Genomic DNA, 26,736 nt, shown 5'->3' on the forward strand with positions numbered 1-26,736 from the left:
CGACATGTTTTTATAAGCTCGGCGATTTTTGCTTGTTTAAAAAAATGGAAGAATTAAAGAGTCAAAGAATTTGTATTAAATTTTGCGTTTTAAATGAAATAAATTGTAACAAAGTGTATGGAATGTTTCAAAAAGCCTATGGTGAGTCTGCTATGAAAAAACAAGTCTTTACGAGTGGTATAAGCGATTCCAAGATGAACGCGAACACTTTGAAGATGACGAACGTTTCGGTGAACCAGCCCGTCCATAATCGATTAAAATGTGAAAAAAGTGGAAAAAATTATTGTGAATGATCGCCAATTGGAGAAGTTGGCATATCAATTGGCTCATCTCATAACATTTTTTCAAATGTTTTGGGCATGAAACGAGTGGCAGTAAAATTCATTCCAAAACTGCTGAATTTTGACCAAAAAAACAATGATTGAAAGAGTCATAACTGGTGATGAAACATGGGTGTACGGCTATGATGTCGAAACCAAAGCACAATCATCCACCTGGAGGCATCCAACGTCACCAAGAACGAAAAAAGCACGTAGAGTTCGATCGAATGTGAAGGTTTTGCTTACTGTTTTCTTCATTTATAATCAAGAGTTCTTACCACAAGGTCGTGGAAAAAAAAACGATAGGATTTCTGGAAAAGCAATTTATGGCTTTTGCACCACGATAACGCACCTGCTTACTCGTCGTAGCTTGTTCGTAAGTATATGGCCAAAACCAATATCGTAGTCATGTCCCAGCCTTCATATTCACCAGATTTGGCTCGGTGTGACTTTTTCCTGTTTCCAAGTTGAAAAGACCCATGAAATGACGGCGTTTTTCCTCGATCGAAGAAATAAAGGGCGAATCTCTGAGAATGCTCAAGGACATATCGAAAACTGAATACCAAGAGTGCTTCAACGATTGGAAAAAACGCTCCAGAACAAGTGGTTTGTAATGTACATACCTAGGTCTGAAAGCTGTTCAGTCTCCTCGATGCAAGTACCACTCATGGATAGTGGAATTGGGGGTGGGTTACGCTTTTACGACAGTAAACAGCATTGAGTCTTTGAAACATTAAATTCTACTTATGAGCTGCCGCTGATAGTTCAAATCCGAAGAACAAGAATGGGCGAATATGAAAAGCTGAGGGCACTGTCATCAGCGAAACAATTTAGTTGGTTAGAAGTTAGAAGAAAGTACAAAACTATGTATTCTAGAAACAATTTAAATCATTTTAGTATCTTACTAAGATTCTGGGAATTCCAACTATTCAGTTAAAGAGTCATCATTGGACTCCAAATAAAGTTTTAAGAAACCTTGAATTTAATGTATTCATGGCTTTGAACGATAGTTTTTAAAATTAATTTTTAGAGCTGATTTCAAATTTTAATTTCGATTCTAACTATCTCTTTACATTTTTTAAATGAACCGTTTTTAAACATATATAAACACCTGTTTAAAAAAAACTTGAAGTTATAGCTTTGTTTAGACAACAGATTTGTCACAATAAAGAATTATTTTTAAACAGTTTTGCCTTTTTGATTTGAAAACCATTTTGGAACAAATGTTCCATTGATACTTTAGGAACTCGAAATATAACTACTTAAATCTTTTCCACATTTTCTAAAATACTTTAAATATTGTAACTGAATACTAAAGACAGAGTCCTGGAAAACTATCACGAATTTTATTCGAAAACAAAAACTATTTCATGATAGCCTCAAAAACTCTCGTTAACTTCCCATAGAAAGTTTTAATAATCGTTTTAATTAGGTAAATTGAAAATTTTGAAATTTTTGGATTTTTTTCATCAAATCAAATGAATTAACGTTTTTTTAATAAATAAACAAAAAACTGAAAAAAAGTTTCCATCAACTCGAATATTTTACAAACATGAGATGATATGAAAATATTGAAATTTTGGGATTTTTTTCATCAAATCAAATGAATTAACGTTTTTTTAATAAATAAACAAAAAACTGAAAAAAAGTTTCCATCAACTCGAATATATTACAAACATGAGATGATATTACCTCCAGAATAATTTAACGCAATGAAGAATAACGTTTACGACATCTGGAAAAATTTTGAAAAAAATCGAAGTAACCATTTTTTTACAAAAAAATATAAAAACAAAACAAGTACTAAGAGTTGGTAATAATTGGTTTTCGACTAAAATATCTCAGGAATAAAAACGGATATTGAAATCATTCTTATTTTATCATATGCAAAATATTGTTGCTAACTTTAAGTTAATTTTTTTTTAAGAAAAATCCGATTGACAACTTTATAAAAACAACACAAAACTGGTAAGAAATGGTTTTTGACTTAAGTGTTATGAGAACAAAGAAAGATATAGACTTTAATAGTTAGAGTTTTTGAAAAATCGACAGGTTAACAGGTGGGCAGTTATCAGTTGTGGGTTACATCCTATCCTCTTTTTTAGGTATTTTTTTAATGAGTTTCGAAGGAGCATGTCGAAAAGTGATTTTGGAGTCGTATTTCTGTCTTGCATTATAATTTAAAGTCTCAACTTTTTAAATAAACACTCCCTAATATTCTCAGTGATAGATAGATGATGTCAATATTGGTAGATACAATTTGAAATTTCAATATTTTAAAGAAAGTCTAAACGCAAGTGTCGAAGTCGACTAGTCAAACAAAAACAAAATTTGTTATTACACAAATCGCCAGAAGTTCTTATTTGATTTGCTCATAAATTTAAATAATATTACAGTAAGATTAATACATAAGATAAAACGATTTCGTTACATTAAATTGCATAACTACTTACTTCTTACTCTCCCAGGATAACAATGTAATTTATATTTTTCAAAAGATCTCAGTTCTCAAAAAACAACATAAAACAAAAATATGCTAGAAAAAACTATACAATATGGTTTTTTCATCGAGTATAATGAATTTGCCTTGTTCGAGAAAATGAAATGAACAAAAACATCTGCAGGCGAACATTTTTCATCTTAAGCATTCTATGAATATGCAGGTATACAGGTTTTGCTCGTAAACTATACATAAAGTCCTTATCATCAGATCTCTTCTTTCTTTATTTGAAAAGCAAACTTTCAATGAAAATAAACGAAAATGAAAACAAAAACAAAATTCAAAAACTATCCTTTTATCTCCTTAGCCGCCCCGCCACACACAACTTTCGAAAGAAGTTTTTTTTTATACTACAATATCCTCAACTTCATCAGCTTCGACTTCTATGAATGTAGGAGGAAGGTCCTTGCATATACCCAAACCAGGTTGTGGGTGTTGTAACCAAACCACTCATCCAGGTGGTTCTTAAATAATCGGTTTTGCTATAGACCCTCTGCTTTGTTATATGAAGGCCAATATTAATTCGGACAAAATTAAGTAGACCAACCTCACAGTCACATCTGATTTTCATCAAAAATCAATAAATCTATCCTGCACGTTTATTTGCGAAAGAAAAAGACATTCAACTGCATGATTGGGTTGCACGAACTCGCTCATTTATCCAAGGAGCTTCTTTATACCTGTAAAACGCAGTTGAAGCTCTTAAAAGATAAAAAATCTCAGATTTTGAAACAATCTCTATTGGTGATCGGCTCGGTATTGGTTCTTCCAGTAGAGTGATGTTATATAACCTTCCTCAATAAATGGATAGAATTATTCAAATCGGACCAGTAGTTCTTGAGACTAGCGCGTTCAAACAAGCAAACTAACGAGCTACCTAACACTAATAGAATTATTCAAATCGGACCGGTACTTCTTGAGATTGGCGCGTTCAAACAAGCAAACAATCAAACAAACAAACGAGCTATCTAACACTGATAGGATTTTTCAAATCGGACCAGTAATTCTTGAGATTAGCGCATTCAAACAAGCAAACAAACGAGCTCTTCAGCTTTATAATATTCGTAGATATTGTTCAATGGTATTTCCGATATATTTTGTTCATGCTGTTATTCAGTGCTTATAAATATAAGTTTTATATTCGAATTTTGGAAACCAAAAAAGTTGGATATTGTTGATCTTCAAATATTATTCAGACAATATAAGATTTCCTTCAGTAAACTCACTTTTTTTCAAATATCTACTTAAATTTTTTTTTTACGAATTCAATACTTCCTTTATAGTTCCTATATGTCCCAAGTAAAAATAAAAGAAAACCTTTTATGTTTTTAGTCAAACTTTTCTTTCGGTTATGTTCGTTACCACAACCCTTGTTTGAAACACACTCCTCTTACATTCTTACGTTCGTGCTTATTGTTAAAAAAGTTCAGGACATTATGCTTTTAGATAAACTTTATCGATAGATCTGACATTTTCACATAATAAAAGTTGTAGATTTCAGACTTTTCTTCTTTAGTTTTTTTGAGAAAGTGTTCAAGTCAATAGGAACTTATGTATATGTAAAATATTAATATTGAAACCATATCCATTTCTCAAAATATGAACCGACTCAAATAAAAGGTCACCAACGCAACATTTCAAAGGAAGAACTTTTCCAATATTTGTATTTACTTTAAATTAGAAAGTTATCAGTATCAACTTTCTGCAATAACACCCTCGAAAGTTATATGAAAGTGAGAAAGTCATTTACGAAAACAAACTACCCGTACTTTCGAAGAATTAACTGGTGAATAATCATCCATCAAAATAGTTGAAAGCTATTTGTTAGTTTCTGGTCTGTTCTTTAAAATTCAAAACTATGTTTTAAAAAATATCAAGATTGAATAAAAAGTGAGCAAAAACTTAAGATTTCTATAATTTTTCAACATATACATGTTTCTATTTTTTATTTGCATTGAATTCAAAATTTAAAGCTTAAGTTTTCGGAGTATGCAAAAAATAATATTTTAGTTTATTAACGAAAGAAAGAGTGTCGAAAATTGTATAAATAAATTATTATTTTTAATGAGAAAAACAAACCAATAAAATTTATATTTTTTATGAGAATTAAAATACTTTTGTTCTCATGGAAAAATTTTATTTACTGAAAAGCAAAAAAGCTTTTAAAAATAAGAAAATAAAATGAATAAACATGTTGTTTTGAAAATTCGTCATAAATTATATTGAAATGCATTGAATTCAAAAAAACAAGTCAATGTCAGAAATTTTAGTGTAAATAAATGTATGTATAAAATGTTTAACTTATAGAAGAAAGAATGAATTTGGAATTTTTTCTTGGAAGATTTTTTAACTTAACCAAATTGTGTGACTCAAGAATTAAGATAATATTTAGTTTTCACTAAATGTTCTTAAAACAACAATGACAGTAATCTATACTAATATTATAAAGGTGAGGAATTTGTTTGTTTGTTCGCTTGTTTGTTTGTTTGTTTGAACGCTCTTAGCTGAGGAACTACTGGTACGATTTGAAAAATTCTTCCAGTATTAGATATCCTTCTTATTGAGGAAAGCTATAGATTATAAAAACATCGCTCTTATCCTAATATGAGAACCAAAAATGTAGCAAAATCGGGGATTTTTTTAATTTTTTTTTTAAATAAATTACTACAGATATTAAATTTCTGGATTTTTTCGAAACAAAATTTTTTGGCTTTTATTGCCGTTTTCGTAAATGGAAAACACGACAGAATGTTTAGACGAAAAAAGATGAAAACCAAGAAATGTTGACAGAAAAAATTGGTCTTTTCTTGGGAATAAAGTCCGAATTTTGTTTAAATAATCCCCTGGTGCCATTCTCAGGAGCCGTTTTTATTTATCTTTTTTTTTTTAAGGAAATGCTGACTTAAAAGTCGGTTAGAGTTATAATTCTGGTTATATTTCATGATCGTTTTTATAACCTCACAAAATATACAAATGGTGGTTTTAAGTCTGAAATGAAAGCTATAAAATTTTGACATGCTTGCTTTACAATTTGTGTTCAAAATATATTCATAAAAGTTTTCTATGACTTATCATTTACGAGATATTGATACTTTAAAAAACTTCTATAATTTTAAAACGTTCTTTTTTAGATTTGCTCATTTTCTTGATTACATCATTTTTATAAGAAAACAAATAGAAAAACATTTGTCGAAATTAAGTTTTAAGTCATGTACAGGTAATATATTTCCTCTTAGCGATTCTATGAAGCATTTTTTCGACCCTAGTACCCAGTTACGAGTTATGTGAAATTGAAACTGGTCCAATATTGAAAATATAGGTTTAAGAATTCGACTAAAACCGAGCAAAAAATATAAACTTTACAACTTTAATCGAATAGTAAACCTCTATTTTCTGAATTTACAAAAAAATCTATTACTACAACAGTCAATATTTTGTATTAGACTCCAATCGGTATTTTAAAAAACAAATTTTAAAATTATAAGGATTTGAACGCAAAATCAAATACTCGTACGAATTAGGACACAAAAATATGCAGATCCTCAAGCTTAATTGCCATAAGTCAGTTTACAGTTTACATTCCTGGTCAAAATGAAGTTTTTTTCGGTGCCATGAATCTAACAATACTTTTTTAAGGCATTTTTCTATCACATCATGTTTTATTTTATTTATTTATTACATATTATTAAGTCTTGCACAGTAAGATACAATATTTTTTAAGGTAGTACAAGCTTCAGTTTTACAATTGGTTTACATGAAATGAATGAAATACTTAATTTTAAACTAGATGACTTGAAAAAAAAAACATTAATATAAGCAAAACTACTTTTTACTATTTAATTAATATTATTAAATATAAAATCTGCGAGAATTATATAGTTATTGACATCACTTATGATACAAAACATTTCCAAATTTTACCCATTTATTTAAATTATAATGAATGGAGCATAAATTATAACGCGCTTTATAACTTCTTAACTATCTACAATTGTGAAAATATGATGATTATCGGAGATCTAAATGGTCGTATAAGCGACTATCAGAATTCGGTCTTAAATAATTTCCACTCTTCTAGCGAAAGACAATCTTTTGACAATTGTCTAAATCAAAATGGGAAACTTTTATTAGAATTGATTGAAGACTTTGGTTTTTTCGTTCTAAATGGAACATCTCAAAGTGACTCAAACGGAAACTTTACTTTCGTATCTGCTCAGGGTTGCTCTGTAATAGACTACTGTCTTATTAAAGGTGAATGGCTAAGTATAATTGATGACTTTGAGACCTATCCAGCTAATTTTTCGTCTCATCTCCCTATAATTGTCTTTTGCAAATTAGAAAATCTATTAGTAAATCTACAAACAACCCGAAATGATAAATTAAAATGGAAAGAAAGACATGCAAATAGATATAAAATTAAACTTAATCATCAGCTGGTTGCGATGCCAAGTGTGACATCTGACTCTATAGATTCTATAACTGACATAGTTTCTTCAGTGATTAGACAGTCTGCAGAACTTTCTTCCCAACGTAGAAATACCTTTCAGTCTGTATGGTACGACGAAGAATGCAAAAAAAATAGGAGAAAATCTTTCGCTTTCTTAAAACTATATAGAAAAACAAATAACGCAGTTTTTAAATCACTGTATTTACAATCAAACCAAGAATACAAAAGGTTATGCAATCTCAAAAAAGAACTCTATTTAAAAAACACTGCTTCTAAGCTCGTTGAATGCAAGGACTCGAAATCTTTTTGGAAGACAGTACAAGTGTTGAGTGGGAGGAATAGGAGGGTATTGTTCACAATTGATGAAAATCTACTTGCAAATTATTTTGAAACTCTACTTCTGCCTGACCCTAATCTAAACACAATGAGTTTTGCATTCCCTAATGTCATTATTCCTGAACTGGATTCCAATCTTACAATGGTTGAATTAGTAGCTGCTTTAAAAAAAATGAAAAATAACAAAGCACCTGGATCTGATGGGATCCCAGTAGAGTTTTTTAAAAATGCTACTCCTGAGTTTTTGGAATATCTGTTAGAATTTTTTAATAGAATATTCATTGAAGAGACAGTGCCTGAAAATTTTCGTCTGTCTCGAATTACAGCCATTTTTAAGAAAGGTAACCGTGATTTGCCAGAGAACTATAGAGGAATTGCTGTGCTTAACTCATTACGAAAAGTGTTTACACAAATACTCTATACTAGACTTACGACCTGGTTAGAAGATAATAACATAATTAGTTGCTTTCAAGCTGGTTTTCGAGCCAACCTTTCAGCTATTGATCAAATTTTTGTACTCAGCACCACTGCTAGGCGATTTATTGATAAAAAACAGAACTTATATGCCTTTTTCGTTGATTTAAAAGCGGCTTTTGACACTATTAATAGGAGGTCCTTACTCTATAAGCTCTCAGCAATTGGCCTATCTACTAAATTTATCAGAGTCTACGAAAAAATTCTCGAAAACACGATGGCATCTGTTCAGAATGGTGGAAAAGTATCTAGAGTATTTAGTTGTGGAGCAGGTGTCCCTCAAGGATGTGTTCTAAGCCCTATCATGTTTGCACTGTATATGAACGATGTCGAAAACAGTATACCTGGGGGAGTTCAGTTCGGGGATATTACACTTAAAGTCTTGTTTTATGCTGATGATTTAGTGATTTTATCAGACAGTCCGCTTACTCTACAGCTCCAGATAAACAAGCTGAAACAGTTTTGTGATTTATGGGATCTTAGAATAAATACCACCAAATCCAAAATAATGGTTTTTAGATCTCGAAATAGATCAACTGGCTATGGGCGGAATTGGACTTTAGATGGTGAGATAATTGAGGTTGTTAATGAATTTAAGTATCTTGGGTATACAATGACATATAATCTTAAAATTCAAACCTTTATAAAAGAAAAAACTACCGCTGCAAAAATTGCAATAAATACAATGTGGTCCCAGTTCTTCGCAAATAAACTCGTAGATCCAATCTCAAAATTCAAAGTCTTCAATGCCACCGTGAATACTTGTTTTTGCTATGGTAATGAAGTATATGGTTTCGAACAGTTGGAGGAAATGGAAAATATACAGAGGTATTTTTTCAAGCGAATTTTTAGGTTACCTATTAACACTCCTAATTATGCTATCCACCTAGAGACAGGCTTACCTCAAATTTTCTTGAAAAACTTAAAGGCTAACGCCGATTTTATGATCAGAGTTATGAAGCGATCTGACCAAAACTTGCAAAAAAGACTCCTTAAAATTTGTTTTAGTAGTGGATATAGTCCGGTCAAAAATTGGTATGATCTTGCTGTAGCACATAACCTTTCAATATCATTGCCAGTGGACAATGTGGAAGCAATAAAAAATGCATTATATGAATGTATCTCTGTTATAGATGACTCGATGTATAGGCTTTGTGTTGCGAGAGGGACTGCATCAACATCGAGGAATATATACAGACAACTTAATCTGAAACTTGGTGAAAGAAACTATTTTAGAGAAGAGTTTACAGTTTCTGAAATGAGCTTGATCTTCAAGATAAGAACGGAAATGCTCGATTTGAATTACAGACCACATAGAACAGACTTAAACCTTGTGTGCTCTCTTTGCAACCTTGGTCAAAACGAAGATGTTTTGCATTTTTTAGCACTTTGTCCAATATTACAGGAAATCCGAAGGCTCTACTTTTATTCTAGTTTTCTTTCTCAAGAGGAATGTGTCAGTGTACTAAACGGAGATCGTGGCTGGAAGCCTCTTATACGCTATGTCTCACATGCACGAAAATATCGAAACGAGTGTTTGAGTTTGTTTTGAGTTGTAAGACGATGTTAATGTGATTGTATCTTCTCCTTTCTTTTTTTTGTTTTTAACCAAATTAAAAGTCCTTAAAATTAAAAAAAAAAAAAAAAAACTTGAGAAATATACAGTTCTTTTCCTATCTTTTTGCTTTTTTTTTTCTCACTTACAAACCATTATCTGTTTTAGCTAAACTAAAAGCCCATTACCAATATTTTTCTTTTTTCCTCAATTTTTTTGTTTTGACTAAACTAAAAGTCACATTTTTTATTAAACTTATAAATACCTGTTATTGCTTGCTTTATACTATATATATATATCAAAATATACTTTAATGGTGAACATTATTTTATATGGTTCAATGTTTTCTTTTTTTTTTTTTCCTTTGTTTTGACTAAACTAAAAGTCACATTATAAAAATAATAATTTAAAAAAAATATTGTTTTCTTTAATATTTATATTTATATTTACATTTTCTTTTTTTTAACTATGAAACTTATTTTGTGAAATATTCTCTCTTTTTACTCAAATTGTACTTTTTTTGGTTGTTTATTTAATTAGTTTTTTTTTCCCGGCAGACGGCTTATATAGCCATGCTTTGTATATCTTTTATCATGAAATATTGTACTTATAAAAAAAAAATTGAAAAAATAAAGAACTTATCTATCTATCTATCTATCTATCTATTTAATTAATGAAAAAGATTTGATCAATGGACTTTATTATAATACCTTATAAAACACCTTTAAAGTGAAGAAACAAAAGTTAAAATCATCGTAATGCCTTAAAATACTGTCTAAGTCTTTTTCTAAACCGAGTAGTGCAGCCTATCATCCTTATAGTTTGAGGTAGGGAATTCCACAACCGAACTGCGTGAACGACAAATGGACGGATCGAAACAAGATAGGAGTAGCGTATTGGTATCAGATCGCTGCTTCGATTAGAGCGTGAAAAAGGATTCTGTTGTAAAGGTACGGGTGTTGTCGTGTTTGCATGACATTTTGGAGCATTATTAAGGTCCTAAACGAGAAAAGGTTATTAAGAAAAAAAAAATATATTGATCTTGCATATGAGGAAATGTGAACATATTTCCGTAGCCCAAAAATACATCTTGTCACACTATTATAGACAACATTAGGTTTCCTTTTTTTCTTGGAATCGCAATTACTAAATAGTTCACACCCAAATAATAAAAGCATTGGGTGGTCCATAACATGCGTAAGCCTCCGTAAACTCTACCTATGATAAGTTGTATATGATTTGTCCAAGTGAGTGTCTTATTGAATACTACTCCAAGATTCTTGGCTGAGTCAACAAACTGAATAGGGTTATTATTAAGTAATATTGGAGAAAAGCAAGATGTGTCTGTAGGGTCTTTTGAAATGACTAAGCATTTTGACTTAGTAGGATTTAAACAAAGTCCGGTTGATCGTGACCAGAGCAATATCTTATTAAGATCTTCGTTTACCATTTTATAATTTTCAACAAACCCCAGTGGACAACTGTACCTAAGCTGTACATCATCGGCAAACATGTGTATGGATGAGTTAAAGCTTAGAGATGGGAGCTCGTTAACATTCATGGAAAAAAGTAAGGGGCCCAAAATAGACCCTTGGGGCACACCTCGTGTTAGCAGAAGAAAACTTGAAGTTTTGTTTTTAGCAACTACTGCTTGGTGTCTAGAACCAAGATATGAGAAAATGAGTCCCACTGATGATGACGTAAATTGAAACTCATCCTTTAATTTGATGCATAAATTACGGTGGTTAACAGTGTCAAAGGCTTTGGAAAAATCCAAAATAGTGAGAAAAGACACAAAATTCTTATCTATACTTTCTCTAATTTCTTCGACCACATTTATAAGGGCAGTAGTGCAACTGTGTTTGGGACGGAAACTGGATTGATTGGGACATAGCATGTCTTTACGTTTTAGATATTGCCGCATTTGTGTGTTAATGATTTTTTCGAAACTTTGGATAAATATGGCAATATGACTATTGGCCGATACTCATTTCGGGTTTTTGGAATAGGAACAATTTTAACACGTCTCCAGACGGTAGAAAAAACTCCAGTCGCGAGAATTGTGTTGAAAAGATGTGTTATGTATCTCAATGTTTTCAAAACAATCTTCTTCAAAACTGTTAGGGACACCGAAAAAAAACGTTTTTTTAGGTCTATGGTAAGACACAACATTGTTCTTACCAGAAAATTGTATTATGAATTTGGGAAGTACAAATTTGTCTTTACTATCTTACCTACAAAGTTTGCCGCATTGACTTGACTCTTTATAAATTTTTGAGAAACTTTAATGCAATGCTTACACAGTTTTAAATTAAATTAGTTTTGGAGTTAATTTTTTATTTTTTTAATTTGAACTTTGATTTTGATTATTTTTAAAAAATTTAAAAATACAACATTGTTTTTATATTTAAGTCGACGGATTCTTTACAAAAATACAAATTAATTTTTATTTTTTTTTGCCTTTTTGTGTTAAAACCCGTTTAAGCCTACATTTATGTGCATTTCTTTACCATTTATCTAAGTATTATGTTGAAAAAGAGCGGATTTATATGTTTTTCTTTTTTTAGTAAACCTAAAGTTTACAATTTCGTTTGTATTTTTGTTTATAAGATGTTTTAAGTCAAAACCTAAATTTGTTGTAAAGATATTCGAGTCAAAAATCAAAGCTTACCAAAAGGTACCGCGAAATAAGAACAAATTTCAAGAACAGACATTATTCCACTATTGTAAAGCTTTTTTCCAAGTCCTATAATGTGTTCATTCAGCCCCCTACTTACATACCTCACCGTAAAAGTAAGTTGGTCTTATTTGTCAAAAAAAAGCCTTTTTCATTTTGACAAAGTGCAATAAGTCAATTTTTTTTAAATTTTGGTATTATTTGGCCTTACATTACGGCACCTTACCAACCTTACATTTTAATTTTACTTTAAATTCTACTTAAAACCTTTATATTTCAGATTCTACTTGCATTTGGCCTGTTAAATGAGAATGAGAATAAAAGTAATGCAATTTTTTTTTTTAATAATCTACTTTCGAACGAATCTTACTTTTAGGTTGTAAGATTCAAACGTTTTGAAATTATTTTTGTTGAATAAGAAAACAGTTTTTTAACATGGACTCTGTGGTAATTTGTGGAAAGGGAAGAAGGCAGAAAAATTCGCGATTCTTCCAACATATTAAAGTTTAGTTATAAAAGGTTTGTGAAAATATATATTGAAGCATTTTTAAGCTAGTATTTCCGTTTCAGTTTTTTAAAAATAACAGACTTCGGCAGACGGCAATCTTGCTATGTTCGTATATAATTTTGATTTTCAAAAAATGTTTTTTTTTTTAAATGAAATAAAAGAATAATATATTATACAAACTTCCAAAAGATGCTTTTAATTATTTGTTAGATAATAAATTAGTAGTACCTGTAGCGTTATAATAGGCGCTCAGGACTGTTATGCTAGAGGTCTTGGGTTTTTTTTAGAAGCAGTGCGCTTCTTGTGAGGAATTGACAAATCCTTCAAGAGTAATTTTTGTCATGAAAAGTGCTTTCCCAAATATAGGTTTTCGGAGTCGCACTGTGGTCCAGAATCGACATCCAAAACGAATTTATTCAAATTTCTGACATATAATAATTTGACCCAAACCCCTTATAAATCGAGTGCTAGATACCGAAAATATGTAATAACGCATTAAGTTAATGACTGTTGTAAATATTTTAGTAGTATGGCAACACCAACCATAACAAATTCTTAACATTTTACTTATTATCAAAACAAAGAGTAACACGCGTTTGCAGATTTCGTTACGCCATTGAACGTTTATCGGTGCATTTTTTTTGTTGTGATTTCTTAATGCTTTAAATATTATATCTACTATAAAAAACAGTAAGCATATGTTATATATTTTAAGTTATTCCGTTCTTTAGTTGTTATAGTATTTTTGATGAAAAGTTAAAATGTATCAAGTCTTATAAAAAATTGCAGATCATTGCAGATATTACTTACTTTTGTATTAGTTAGTACATGTATTAAGAAATATAACGGGAAAAAAATTTGAGTAACCGTATTTTATTTAATTTTTTTTTTTTTCAGAAACGGTTGCTGAAATTACGTACTTAGAATTATTTGAGGAATGGTTAAAATTCAAAAATTTAACTAGGGCTAAATGTGTAAGATCATTAGAATTGCATATTTACAACACTAAGCACCTGAAAACCGAAGGTATTGAAAGTAAGTTGGAAAATTTTGTGAAAAATGTTGAATCTCGTTGGAAAAAACCAAATAACTACCGACTTAGATTTTTGAAACTAAATAAAACATGGCTTGAAACCAGAATGAAATTGTCTGTTAACGAGGGTGTGGACAGTCAACCTGGACCATCAAAAGCTGGAAGGCCATCAAAAAATTTCCTTGATGCTGGTATTAGATGTCAACAAAAAAAAGTACAAAATATGGTTGTTAATAATTCTTTGGAAGAGCTTTCACATGCAACTCAATCTGCGCTATGGAAGAGTGGCAAGCGAGATGCCGCTCATGTTGTTAAAGAAGCTGTTGAAGAATCAATGGCAACTATAAAAAAAAGTAGGGCCAGAAAAGATTCAGACAAAAATATACCTATACCCATGTCTCCAGACGAAGCATTAGCGCTTATTATAAATACAAAATCAAGTAAATCTACCTACTTATCTTATAGATTTGCTGCAAAAAACTGCAACGCAAATATTTATCCACCATGGTACAAAATATTATCAGCTAAAAAAAAATGTTATCCTGCAGAAAACAGCATTGTTGTGACGAACATGAGCGTGGAGATTAAATTACAAGATTTGCTTAATTTGACAACAAACAGGATATGTGAACTTCAAAAAGAAGTACTTCTGACATCAAGTAGCAATTTATTCACTCTGGTTTGTAAATGGGGTATAGATGGTAGCTCTGGTCAAAGTAATTATAGACAACTTAGTAGTTCATCAGCAGGAGACTCATCTGTTTTGATAATATCGCTAGTGCCCTTACAACTGCGCGATAGCCAATATGATACGAATATTATATGGCAAAATAAAGTACCATCTTCCACACGGTTTTGCAGAGCTATTAAATTTATTTTTGCCAAAGAAACACCAGAAATTACTAAATCAGAGGTCAATAACATTAAAAAACAAATTGCTAATTTGCAGAGCTATCAATATCAGGGTAAGAATATCGACTTTAATCTTGTGCTTACAATGGTGGATGGCAAGGTTTGTCATACATTGACCGATACGAAGTCTACTCAAAGCTGTTACATATGTTTAGCTAAGCCATCAGAAATGAACAATTTACAAAATGTAACCCAAAAAAATCCCAGGGTTGAAAATCAAGACTTTGGACTGTCAACCTTACATTCCTGGATAAGGTTCTTTGAATGTTGCTTGCACATCAAATCTTGGCAGGTCAGAGGTGAGAATAAAAGTTTAGTAGAGTCAAGGAAAAAGGACATCGTTTATAAATTGAGGCAAGCATTGGGCATCATTGTAGACCAGCCGAAACCTTGATATGGATCTACGAATACGGGTAATACGGCAAGAACTTTTTTTGAAAATTATAAAAAGTCAGCTAAAGTGACGGGGTTAGATGAGTCTTTAATTTATCGCTTTTATATTATCCTGCAATCCATTTCATCTGGATACGAAATAGATGTTACTAAATTTAATCAGTATTCCCTGGAAACTGCAAAACAGTACGTGTCCTTGTATCCGTGGTATAATATGCCGACAAGTGTTCACAAAGTGCTAATTCATGGATCTGTAGTTATTAAGCAAACAATTTTGCCTATTGGACAGTTAGGTGAGGAAGCACAAGAGGCCAAAAATAAAGATTTTAAGTTCATAAGAGAACATAGAAGCAGAAAAGATACAGCAGAGCATACTAACATTGATCTTTTTAATTATTTTTTGTTGTCATCAGATCCGATCATATCTGAATTAAGTTTACAGGGAAAATGTTGTAAAAAGAAAAAAATGGAACTAGAAGCAATGAATCTGCTCAAAGCACCTAATGTAGAATTAAATATAAGCTCCTAATACTCAAATTAATTACCTTTTATTAAATGAAGTATTTAGCATTATAGTTTTGTTTTTGTAAAATGCAAATTTTATTTTCCAAATACTACTATAACTAATGATTTTTTGTCATTTTGTGTGGTTTTTACAAAGCCAAGAATTATTTCGCGTTAAATGTGCCTTCTGGACCACTGTGACTCGCACAAGGGAATGTTTGAGAGTTGTAGGTCACTAGGTCGCGTGATATCATTCTTTTTCCAGCTTATAAGGGGTTTGAAAAACTCCGATGTTTGCTAGTAGTGGCTTTAAGTTTAATTCGTTCAAGATGGCTCAAATGTTTTAAACATTTTAAACCTATTGAGCGAGTTTTGCCCCGACTTCTCCTTTTATATCTGCCACAGAATAAGAAGAACCTGATTCACACCTTCACATTTCTCGTCTTCAAGCTGTTGTGGTTCCTATACCCCCCCCCCCCCCCAACCTTCATATTTTTTAATAAAATACTTTAAAACTTCGGTCAACTTTATCAGCTATTGCACGTCCTTTAAGACCTTGTTTTCTTAGCAAATCAATGTAAGCTTTTTTAACACTATTTAAGCGTGCAGATCTACGGATTTTTCTTAAAATTTAAAATATAGAATTGAGTTTCATTGAAAGTGTTAATTTAAACTGTTAAAAGTGTCTTTGAAAATGAAACACTTTGCAAGTGGAGTAAAAAAAATTCATTTTCTTAACATCTTAAGGGATTACTTAGCATCACCAGACACCACAAAAAAGTTCAATACTAAAATAGAAAAAAGTATATTTAGGGTCAAGCTAATTTTCCACTTTTTCAGCACATGATCATTTTTTTTAAACTTTTTTTTGCATGTCTGGATGTTAAACAAAATGTCTTCTTATATCATATTTGTATTTGTTATTGAGATATGGTGGATTAGAAAAGGTCAAAAACGTCGAGAAATGGCAAATTTTCATCGAAACAAATCGGATAATAAACACTTCTAGCGGCAAGTCCAAAAGAGCGACAAATAATATATTTCACGAATTCATATTAATTATAAATAACAGCGTCATGGCTTTTAAGGTCACACTACGTCGAAAAAAACTATTTTCTCAAATGAAAAAACTGTTTTCCAAATATAATTCAACTTTACTATAAATTGTACTTTAATATCCATATCGAAAGTACGACAAACGATGAGCGAGTAATAAGTCGCTTAAACCTGCCTTCACGAGTCTGACAATATATACCCCTTAAATAATTGTATAATTAGACTAATCCATAAAAGGCACGCCACCTGTTGAGTGTTTAGTTGATAGCTTATTGACATACAATGTCTTATGACATAGAATTTTGTATTTTTGATATTTTTGTCAAAACTCCCAAGTGTCAATTTTATGTAATAAATAAATATACTCAAAAATGTCAATACACTTTGACATCGTTTTCTTGTAATTTCAATTAATATCAATATCTAAATATTACATAACTAAATTACATATTTATAAAAATAGGTTTTGGTACTATTCAACTTTTTGTTGTCGTCGTCGTCGTCGTTAGTCTTCAAGTCATCAGTCATAAGTCATTATAGGTAATATTCTTAATTGGCTTGCCTCAGACAATTTTTAAGGAGGTCATCTAAGGTATTAAGTTTAAACAAAAACAACAACAGAAAAAATGCTGAATATAAAAATAATAGAAATTCTAAATAAAATAAATCAAAGTTCAAATTTGTTAAATTCAAATACGAAATACAACTCGTACCTTAGGCATTTTTCGTTTTCAATTTTCTAGAACTAGAAGAGGCGAGATTTTGTTTTTGTGACAGGGGGTGGTGATGGGCTTAGGGTAGGCACAAGTATTTTCTTCCGTCGTCGTCGTAGGTTTTAATCCAATTATGGTTCAAGAGCCGTCAGATATCGCCAGATACTTTAGCAGCACATGCACAATGTTGGCGATTTTTCTTTTATTTCAATTTATTTTTATATTTCAAATTGAATTGCACTTTTAAAAACACTTTATGCTTCTACAAGTGGAACTTATTCCTTTACACTTCTTTGACACTGCACCAAAAAAAGAAGACAGATAAAAGGTATTCTATACCCTTTGACACTATATTTTGAACCTCCTTTGAGGATTGATGGTAAGCTTTGAAAATCGAATAAGAAGAAGAGAAAATGCGTCTTTACTCTTTTTTTCGAGATAAATTTAAAAAACAAAACTTATTAATTTAAAAATCTCTTAAGTTTAAATTGTTTTTAAGTTAAAAACAAAAATATATAAAATGAAAAAAACGCGCCAACGACATTCAACATTCAAATGCGCGATACTGACTGACTAAATTCATAGTTTGGTGACTTTTCTTTTGCTAAAAGTGCTTACGAAAATCAACAACAACAACTACACCAACAACAAAAGCTGAACACTGAACTGAACATACCTAGTTAGATAGATAGCTTGAGAATTACAGCCGAATGATGATGATGATGTTGATGACGACGATGACGAAGACAACGAAATGGAAAAAGTCGCTCATATGTAGGTACCTCACTATCTACCTACCTAAAGTATATTCCAAGACCAAAGCCCCGATACGACACCACACAGAGTGCGAAAACAAGACACTCTCTATAGAAAAAAAGTATCTATGAGTGGAAGAAAATGAAATGAAAATGAAAAGATATTTAAAAGAAGAAAAAAAATACAAAACATAATAAATACAAAATAGAATAAAAGATACAAAAAGCTTAGTGGCGATGTCGAAAACTTGAAAAACTGAAGGCGATCAAAAGTACCTAGAGAGAGAGCGAGAGTATAAAGATTTTAAGAATAGTGTGGGAGGGGGATTCCTTCCATCCAAACTGAAGTAGTAGCTATAGAGGATTGCAAGCTTCTTAACATCATCATATAGAATACAAGTCAAAGCCTTAGTACATAATGACAATATCATTCAATTCAAGGCAGGAATACTATGCTTTGGAGGCATCATATTGGAGTAGGTGACAGTAGTAGAAACAGATTCATCTGCAGGCATCTTTGCTTTAGTCTTATTTTCTGTGATGCATTGTACATAGTTTATTTTTTACTGTTGTAAGTTCGACCCCTACGCCTTTTAATTTATATACTTGATGTGTCTATATGGCTTATGTGTCAACGTCTTCATTTCAAGTTTGCTTTTGAAACGTGCAGAGATTAACATGCACTATACCAGTGGCGTCCAATCCATCTTTTATGGTAACCAGGGGTGGAATACGAAATTCCATTAAAAAATTCTATCGGGAAGAAATGTATGGCATCAAAATGACAAATAGTTGAAGGATATACAACGTCTTTCAGATTGAATAAATCTGTTGATAACCTCTCCCCTCCCCCCTCAATCTATGATGCATTAAGGATCTTTTGATAATTTAACAGTAAATTCAACACCACGACCCTACTTTAAATAAAATAAATAAATTGAATGGCGCAAGAGTAAGTTGAGAACTAGGGCCTAGTGATTTACAACTCTTAACCATTTCTCTGTGCGAGTACTGTTGTCATTGATTTAGGGGACCTACAGTTTTAAGCCGTATCAGAAAGGCTTATTTGACAAAAATTACTCTTGGAGAATTTGTCAATTCTTCGCAAGAGGCAGTTCCCGTGAAAAAAAACTTTAGATGGCAAAGGCAGGGATCGAACCCAAGAACTCCGGCATGACAGTCTAACACACTAACCATCATGCCACGGATTGTGGTTATTCACGTTATCCACTGAATTAAGGAAGACCTTTAACAAAATATTCTTTTAAGCTTGTTCTTATCTTAGCTTCGAACTGATCGTGTAAAAAATTTCACTTTAGATGCGCTCTGTCCTAGTCTTATTTTGCAACCATTTGGAGTACCTCAAGGTAGCCACTTAGGTCATCTTCTTTTCATTTTCACTCACATTAGCTCTATGGGATTGATTTCTAAATGTTCTCATATCTCACTTAACACTGACGACAACGAATTTTTGCAGATCATTGATAGTTTCGTAGCCTGGTGTACAAATCTGCTATAGATAAACATTTGCAAGAAAGTGTGTAAGAACTCCACCCCCTCAATTCTTTTTCTAAATTCAACCCATTCTCTCAGTTAAGGTTAGCTGTGACCTTTGGCTCTTATATGGTTCAGAATTTTCCATTTTAAATAGATATATCCGTACGAAGCAAACTAATTTTAGAGTAACACAAATAGAAAACCAACCAATAAGATCAGAGTTAGTTAAAAAATCAAAAATTACGTATACGCCCAAGTGTACTAATACATTTTAAAACGCTGATTAAGCGTACAATTCCCTCAAAAGGTCTAAAATAAAAATAGAAGTATTTCGAAAAAGACACAGAAAATCAGTCGGTCACACACGGCACCTGGCGTTTGCACAACATAAGAGAATGAATGGAGGCAACGATTTCGATGGTTCTATTAAGACTTATCTGATTTTTTAAAACTTTTTGCTTTTCAAAGTTGCTGTTCTTTATTTTAGAATCCTGTTTAAAGGTGTACGTGGGTCTGTGTATTAAAGTGTACATGTTTTTGGAGACCAGTAGTGTTTTAACTTTCACAGCTTACTAGTGAGTCATGTTATTACACTTTACGGGAAGAGTTGTTCTTGTTCAGTATGAAATATTTATCTTTGTGAAAAACGGATCTTAAAAAATTATAAATGTTTACTGCCTGTTATAAGGCTTTCTAGGGGACTTTCCCCCTAAATGAATCTACCTGATATCTCTACAGTCCCTTGCCATATTATTAGACGCACTGCAGAATTTTAATAATTATTAGATTAAACGCAATACTTTTAACGTTCCCGAATGGGTTACCATACATTTTTATGCAAGATGGAGCTCCATGCTGCATAGGCCGGTCAATAAAAACTTATTTGAGCGAAGAAAATATCCCTCATAGACTGGCCGAGAAACAGCCCAATTGAAAACGTGTGGGAGCTGATGAAGAGAAAAGTAGCTAAAGATGCGGTCAATTATTGGAATCACCACCAACAAACGCAGGAAACAGTCAAATCATGCATTGACAATGTGCCGCGCAGAATTAAAGCGAAAGAAGGTTCAACGAAATATTGAAAAAATAACAAAAATAAAAAAAGAATGAAAATATTAATTTAAAAAAATTCTATAGATCTGTAGCTTTATTTCTATAAAAAAGTAGGAAATAGTTTATATTCTGCAAATACAATAATTTAAATGCATTACAATATTCGAAAACCTGATTAAAATAGCTGAAAATTGAGACTTTGCATAAAATATAAAGTGCATCTAATGATATGGCCAGGGACTGTACATAAACATGTTTTGTTCACCCTTTAAATATGCTTCTCAAGGACATATTTTCTTCGGTTTGCTTTGCAAGCCCTACCTTCGCATGATCCCTTGATCCTTTCACTTATAAAAACCGCCTTCAACTAATTGAACTCAAAATTCTGGAAGAAAGTCGAAAATATCTGAGATTTTGTTAATTTATGGCCTCTTTTCGGATTCTCAAAATCAATATACCCGTCTTCATTCTCTAAAGCTCTTAAAATAAACATACAAAATAAAACTACAACAAAAGATAAACAAAAGTTTAGAAATCGAGAAATTTTACAAAATGATGGAACTCTTTTCACCCTTTTTAATATTTCTACCTACGCCACTGTTATTAAATTGTGTCACATTTACATTTTTCTGGTTAAATGCATGTGAGTGAATAGAACACAGGTGTAATATGCTTTTCTATATCTAAATAACATATTACATATTATTATATATGTATGCATGTGACAACAACAACAACAATAATGACACAAGAGCTTGCGGTTTTTATAGAAACATAAGGGTTTTGCTATTTGCCACTTGGGTCTTTTGTATATCACTCACTTGAGTTGGCAGCAATGAACAAGAACATTTCGAGATAAGAGAACAAAGGTCAAGATGTTGATGACATGTGTGGTTTTGAATTAAATTTTTTTCATTTAAACACCACTTCAAATGAATTCAAAAATTGAAGAAAAACTACCACTAAAATTATAAACAAAATGTTGTCTTGAGTAAGTTGAGGCTTTTGAATGATAAATAACAACTTTTTGCATTAAAAAAAAAGTATATAGAATTATTCATTTACTAAAAATTACTAATATGAGTGTTTTATTTTATAAACACTTGTTTTTAAAAAACGTATCAACCCTATTGTGAGTTTCAAAAATCAATTGAATGTTGATGAATATCAAAGTTGAAAATATAAAAATTTTGATAATTAAAAACGTTCCAAAATTCAGATATACATCTGAAACCGTTCGGCAATGATAGGTCCTTATCAGTGTGGCTCAAGCGAAGAATAACTCTTGCAAATCGCTGCTTCTTTGGACTTAGAAGGCAATTGAGAAGTAAAGTCCTCTCTCGAGCATATAAAATTAGTATCTATAAGACACTCATCATCCTGGTTCTCATTTGTGGAGATGAGGCATGGACCCTTCCAAAGAAAGATGAGAACGTCTTAGGATGCTTCGAGAAAAATTCTTTGGGTGATTTTCGGTCCCGTACGCATAGATGGAGAATAGGGGAGAAGATATAACGACAAACTGTACGGGTTGTACAGCGACACTGACTTAGTTAGCAGAATTAAAGTCCAACGGCTTAGAGGGCTACGTCATGTAGAGCGAATGGACATCAACGCTCCAGCCCCGAAGGTCTTCCAATCCAATCCCGAAGGACGACGCAGTAGAGGAAGACCGCGACTTAGGTGGCGCACTCAGGTAGGTGAAGACCTCAACCAACTTGGCGTGCGAAACTCTAGTCAGCTAGCTAGGGTCCGAGCTGGCTGAAGACGCATGTTGGTTGAGGCCCAGGCCCACCCGGACTGCAGCGCCTACTTTAGTAAGTAAATAAGTAAGCCTGGCTGTTAGTTTTAATTACGTTGTGACATCTGTTGGACATTATGTCAAATAATCGGCGGCATCTTTCAATTGAACTATTGTACCACTCCTGCTGAACCATCATCCACAGTTCATCTTTACTTTTTGTTAAATGTTGCCCACCGCGCATTTTAAAGCTCCCCCAAATTGTTGTATGGGATTTAAGTCAGACGCTGATTTTTTGGTCCTTAAAATACTTTTGAGCAAATTCGGGTCTTTGTCCCTCTGTAGAACACATTTGAGAGGCATGTGATATATTTTGATAAATTTTACCCTCAATTAAATGTATTGGTTCAACTTCATACTAAGAAAATTAACCCCAAAGAATGATACTGTCCCCACCATTCGTAACAGTTTTCTGGATGTATTTGCGATTTAGTTCTTTCAAAGTAAGCCTTCTAACGGTTTGTCTGCCATTACTTCCGAAAAAATGTATCTTTCTTTCGTCCATCCGCAAAACATTCCTCCAATTTTTGCTTCCTTCTGGGCCACTCCAATCAAAATAATCGTGCGCGAATTTATATTTAGTTTTCCTTAGAAACGGGCCCATTCTTGCGATTTTTCTGATCATGTTAGCTTCAACAAGTCTTCTACGATCAGTTCTGAAAGTTATTGGAAGCTGTAGTTGTTTTTTATTTCAGTTGAAGACTTGTAAGGACTTGAGGCGCAAATGATCTTTAAGTCTTTTCTTGGGGTTGTTTTGCTTGTTTTTTCAGCTATTTTTTGGCTCTCAGCGGCCAAATTGCTTTGAGATCTGCTCACTATTTTGGCTTTTTCGTCAAAGATTTTCTCTCACTTCGTAGAACTAAAATAACAGCTTTCTCTTCTAGGGAACAATACCCATGTTTTCCTTAGAATTAATTGTAACGTTATTAAAAGATCTTAAATTTACTTCCTAAAGTAAACTTAATGTTTTATAAAAGTAAAAAAAAAAAATATTTAAAACTATTATTTTTGATACTAGTTAAATAACAAGGTCTGTGTTTCAATGTGTCTCTATTTTAATGTCCACCAAATACACAGTCTTACCTAAGGAACGGTTCATCTCCAAACAATCAACAAGTAAACAAAAATAAAATTTAGGTCTACCTTTTTTTAAAATGGTTAAAAGTTAAAACTACTTCTAATGCATGTTGTTGTTTTAATTTGGTTTGACTCTTAGCAAATGTCCCCGTGTCTATTTTAATGTCCATATCTGTATGTATAATCATATTTTCAAATTCCGGAAGGAACCAACATCCACAGTTTCTTACCAAAGATTAATGAAATATTAAGCAAAAGCTCATTCGCATTCATCAACTTACCTGAAAATAGAAAAGAAAATCAATAATTAGATACAAAAATTAATCAAAAACAGAGAATTTTATCACAATTTTAACAAAAACTTAAAACTAATCGATTGCTTCTAAAACTATCTGGCTCAACATTTGTCAATTAAAATTAAAATAATCTATAAAAAAAAGCAGCTGCTATGAAGACTTGAATAAAAACCTAACGAAAAATGGGTGAAATTGGTTAAATCTCCATTTAAATAAAAAAAGATGAGTATACGCCCAAGTGTACCAATTGATTATTATCTGCTGTAAAAACTTGTTGCTATTTAAAATAGGTGTATTCATATATTTATAGAAAAAACAAGCAACTTTCAGATTAACTCAAGAAAGCTGAGGAAATTAGTGAACAAAAATCAAATAAAAAAGTACGTATACGCCTAAGTGCACAGATTGAAGAATTAGATTTATACTTAATTAATTTACTCTTAATTTTCAATTTTTAGTCATATGGAACAGAATGAAATTAGTCTGCTTTCTTTTGGTTTTTAAAAGAAACTAGGTTTTTATTTGCTTGGGTTTTTTTTTAATTTAAGAAAACGATATTGATTATATTACTATGGTATTATCAAAACCAAAAACATTGATAACTTTATTTTTATTTTAAATTTAAAACATTTTATTTTTTTTTTAATTCAAAAGAAGAAAGAAATGCTGGGAAAACTCAATATAAACAAAAGTTACGTCCTCAGTTTTATTATCGACCTTGATTCTTTTACAAAGACAACGACACCGAGACTTTTAGGTAATTTATGGAATGATTTAAATTTGTATAAATTAAAATCTACAGATGTTGTGATTTTTGACTTTTTGTAGTTTTTGTTGTTCCTCATTTTTAAATGTTAAGATACAAAATTTCTAAATAGATAATTCAAGGGCCATCCTCATTCACAGTGATACATGATTTTTGTGGACCTTTGGGTTTTTGTAAATTGAACGGCACAATGTAATGGAAATAAATTCTGGTATTTCTTTTGTTTGCTTCAATGAAAATCATGAAAATAAGGATAAAAGAAAATAGATTGACGAAGTCGTTTATTAGAGGAAAATCTGAAAAATAATAACAGCACAAAACATTTATAAGATATTTTGATAGTCTAGACATAGGATTTAAAAAAAAAAAAATAAAATTGATTAAATTATTTAAGTCAAACATCTTCGACACTTGACCTTTAAATGGACTTTGAAAACTTTTATGATGATTCTAACTCTTTTTGTCATGTTTCATGTATGAATGTTTTAAGCTAAATGAACAATTTGGTATGTTTGTAAAGAAATTCGAAAAAGACTTTTAGCCTTCCGTCGATATAGTCATCGTTCTGTTTAAAGGTTTTTAGAACTTCTTTTTTCTTAAATTCTCAAGAGACTAGTGAATTAGAATGGGTCTCTTTGAGATACTAACATACTAAAAATCTCACTTAGAACCCGAACTCTCAACATATTTAACTTTTAAGTGCTATACTTACTCTATACAAACTAATTCTCAAAGGAATGAACTTGCAATGAAAAAGCTTCTTTTTTATATTATTCGCGCACTAAAAGGGTTATTAATACCCTTATAATGATTAAACACATTGCGAACAATTAGATAAGGAGGATAGGATTAGAATGGAGAAACCGATGCACATTTGTTTTGAATGTCTGTACATCGTAATGAGTGGGTAAAGCATTTCACATTCGTGTAGTGCGGCTAAAGAAAGAATCTCTGTACTTAACAGTACGTCCGAAATTGGATCTAGGGTATACTGATGGGCATTCCTAGCAATACCGGTATTACGGTTGAATTGTTTAAGGAGAGGAATCCAACTGGCTATTTCAATAGAGCATTGTTTATAAAAGTAACGATAAAACAATAACAGGCATGAGACCTTGCGGCGGTGTTCAAGAGAAGCACTACCGAAATTGTCCTGATTAAAAAAAACGTATCAGGTCCCAGCGGGGGAACTTCAATATTAACAAAGTCACTTACGAAATTAACATAATTAGATAATTTTGTACTTTGAGGAGTTTTGTTAGTTTCCAACTTAAAAATCAATTGAATACATTAATTTTGTGGGAGTGTGAGTTCGTACTACTTTAATTTCTAAACGGCTTAAACTAATATCACGATTGTTGTTAAGAAAATATTTCTTATTATGGGATAATAATTTGGATTTTGACGGATCTCGATAGAAGTGAGTTTTTTTCTTTTATAATAAGTAACTTGTAACCTTTTCGGTAAAAGCGTCATGCATGACGTTTTGGAGCTTGTGAAAATTCCAAATCTGCATCTCAAATATGGTGCATCTTGTGCTCTTTTAGTTTTAGTTTTAGTCGATATTGTAACTATCAAAATCATTTTTTCTTCTATCATACAAATACAAAAATAATTCGAATCTCACCTTTATTTTTTCATCACATCATGTTTTTGAAATAAAAGACTTTATAAAATTAAAAAAAAAAATACAAAATTTAATTTAATTTATTTTTTGTGGGTTTAAAAATAAACCCACTTTAAAAATGGTTTCTTCTAAATTCGGTTTACAATTTTTTAATATCTCTCTTAATTTCTTGAAATTCTTCATTGTTTTGAGTTTTTACGAGAATTTTTTGCAGAAAAGAAAAAAAAACCCTTTTTGCATTTTAATACAAAAGACTAAAAAATTCTCCCAGTTCTTTTCTTGACATTACGGGCCAAATTATCACTCCCAAGTTGACTAACAAAATAAGCGAAAGTGACCTCTTCGCATTACTGTTTGCGATTAGCTAAGTTGACGTTCGCCTTAAACTTAAACAATTTGGCGAATTGAAATGTCGTTCTATAACAATTGGAGAATG

The 26,736-nt window shown here is 31.5% G+C and overlaps 1 protein-coding gene across 5 annotated transcripts in view; it reads right to left on the reverse strand.

Annotated features, from left to right (window-relative positions):
- LOC129948516 (cAMP-dependent protein kinase type I regulatory subunit) overlaps window positions 1-26,736 on the reverse strand; it is a 180,256-nt gene that overhangs the window by 49,957 nt on the left and 103,563 nt on the right. Inside the window, exon 1 of one of the 5 annotated variants that reach the window (XM_056059552.1) lies at window positions 17,429-18,000. The exons of the other annotated variants lie outside the window; for them this stretch is intronic. Within the exon in view, the coding sequence (XP_055915527.1) occupies window positions 17,429-17,437 (9 nt within the window). The 5' untranslated portion in view covers window positions 17,438-18,000. Of the gene's footprint in view, window positions 1-17,428; window positions 18,001-26,736 lie in introns of those variants that run through there. 5 annotated transcript variants of the gene reach the window in all.

Source organism: Eupeodes corollae, chromosome 2 (genome assembly GCF_945859685.1).
Source record: "Eupeodes corollae chromosome 2, idEupCoro1.1, whole genome shotgun sequence".
Classification (NCBI taxonomy): Eukaryota; Metazoa; Arthropoda; class Insecta; order Diptera; family Syrphidae; genus Eupeodes; species Eupeodes corollae.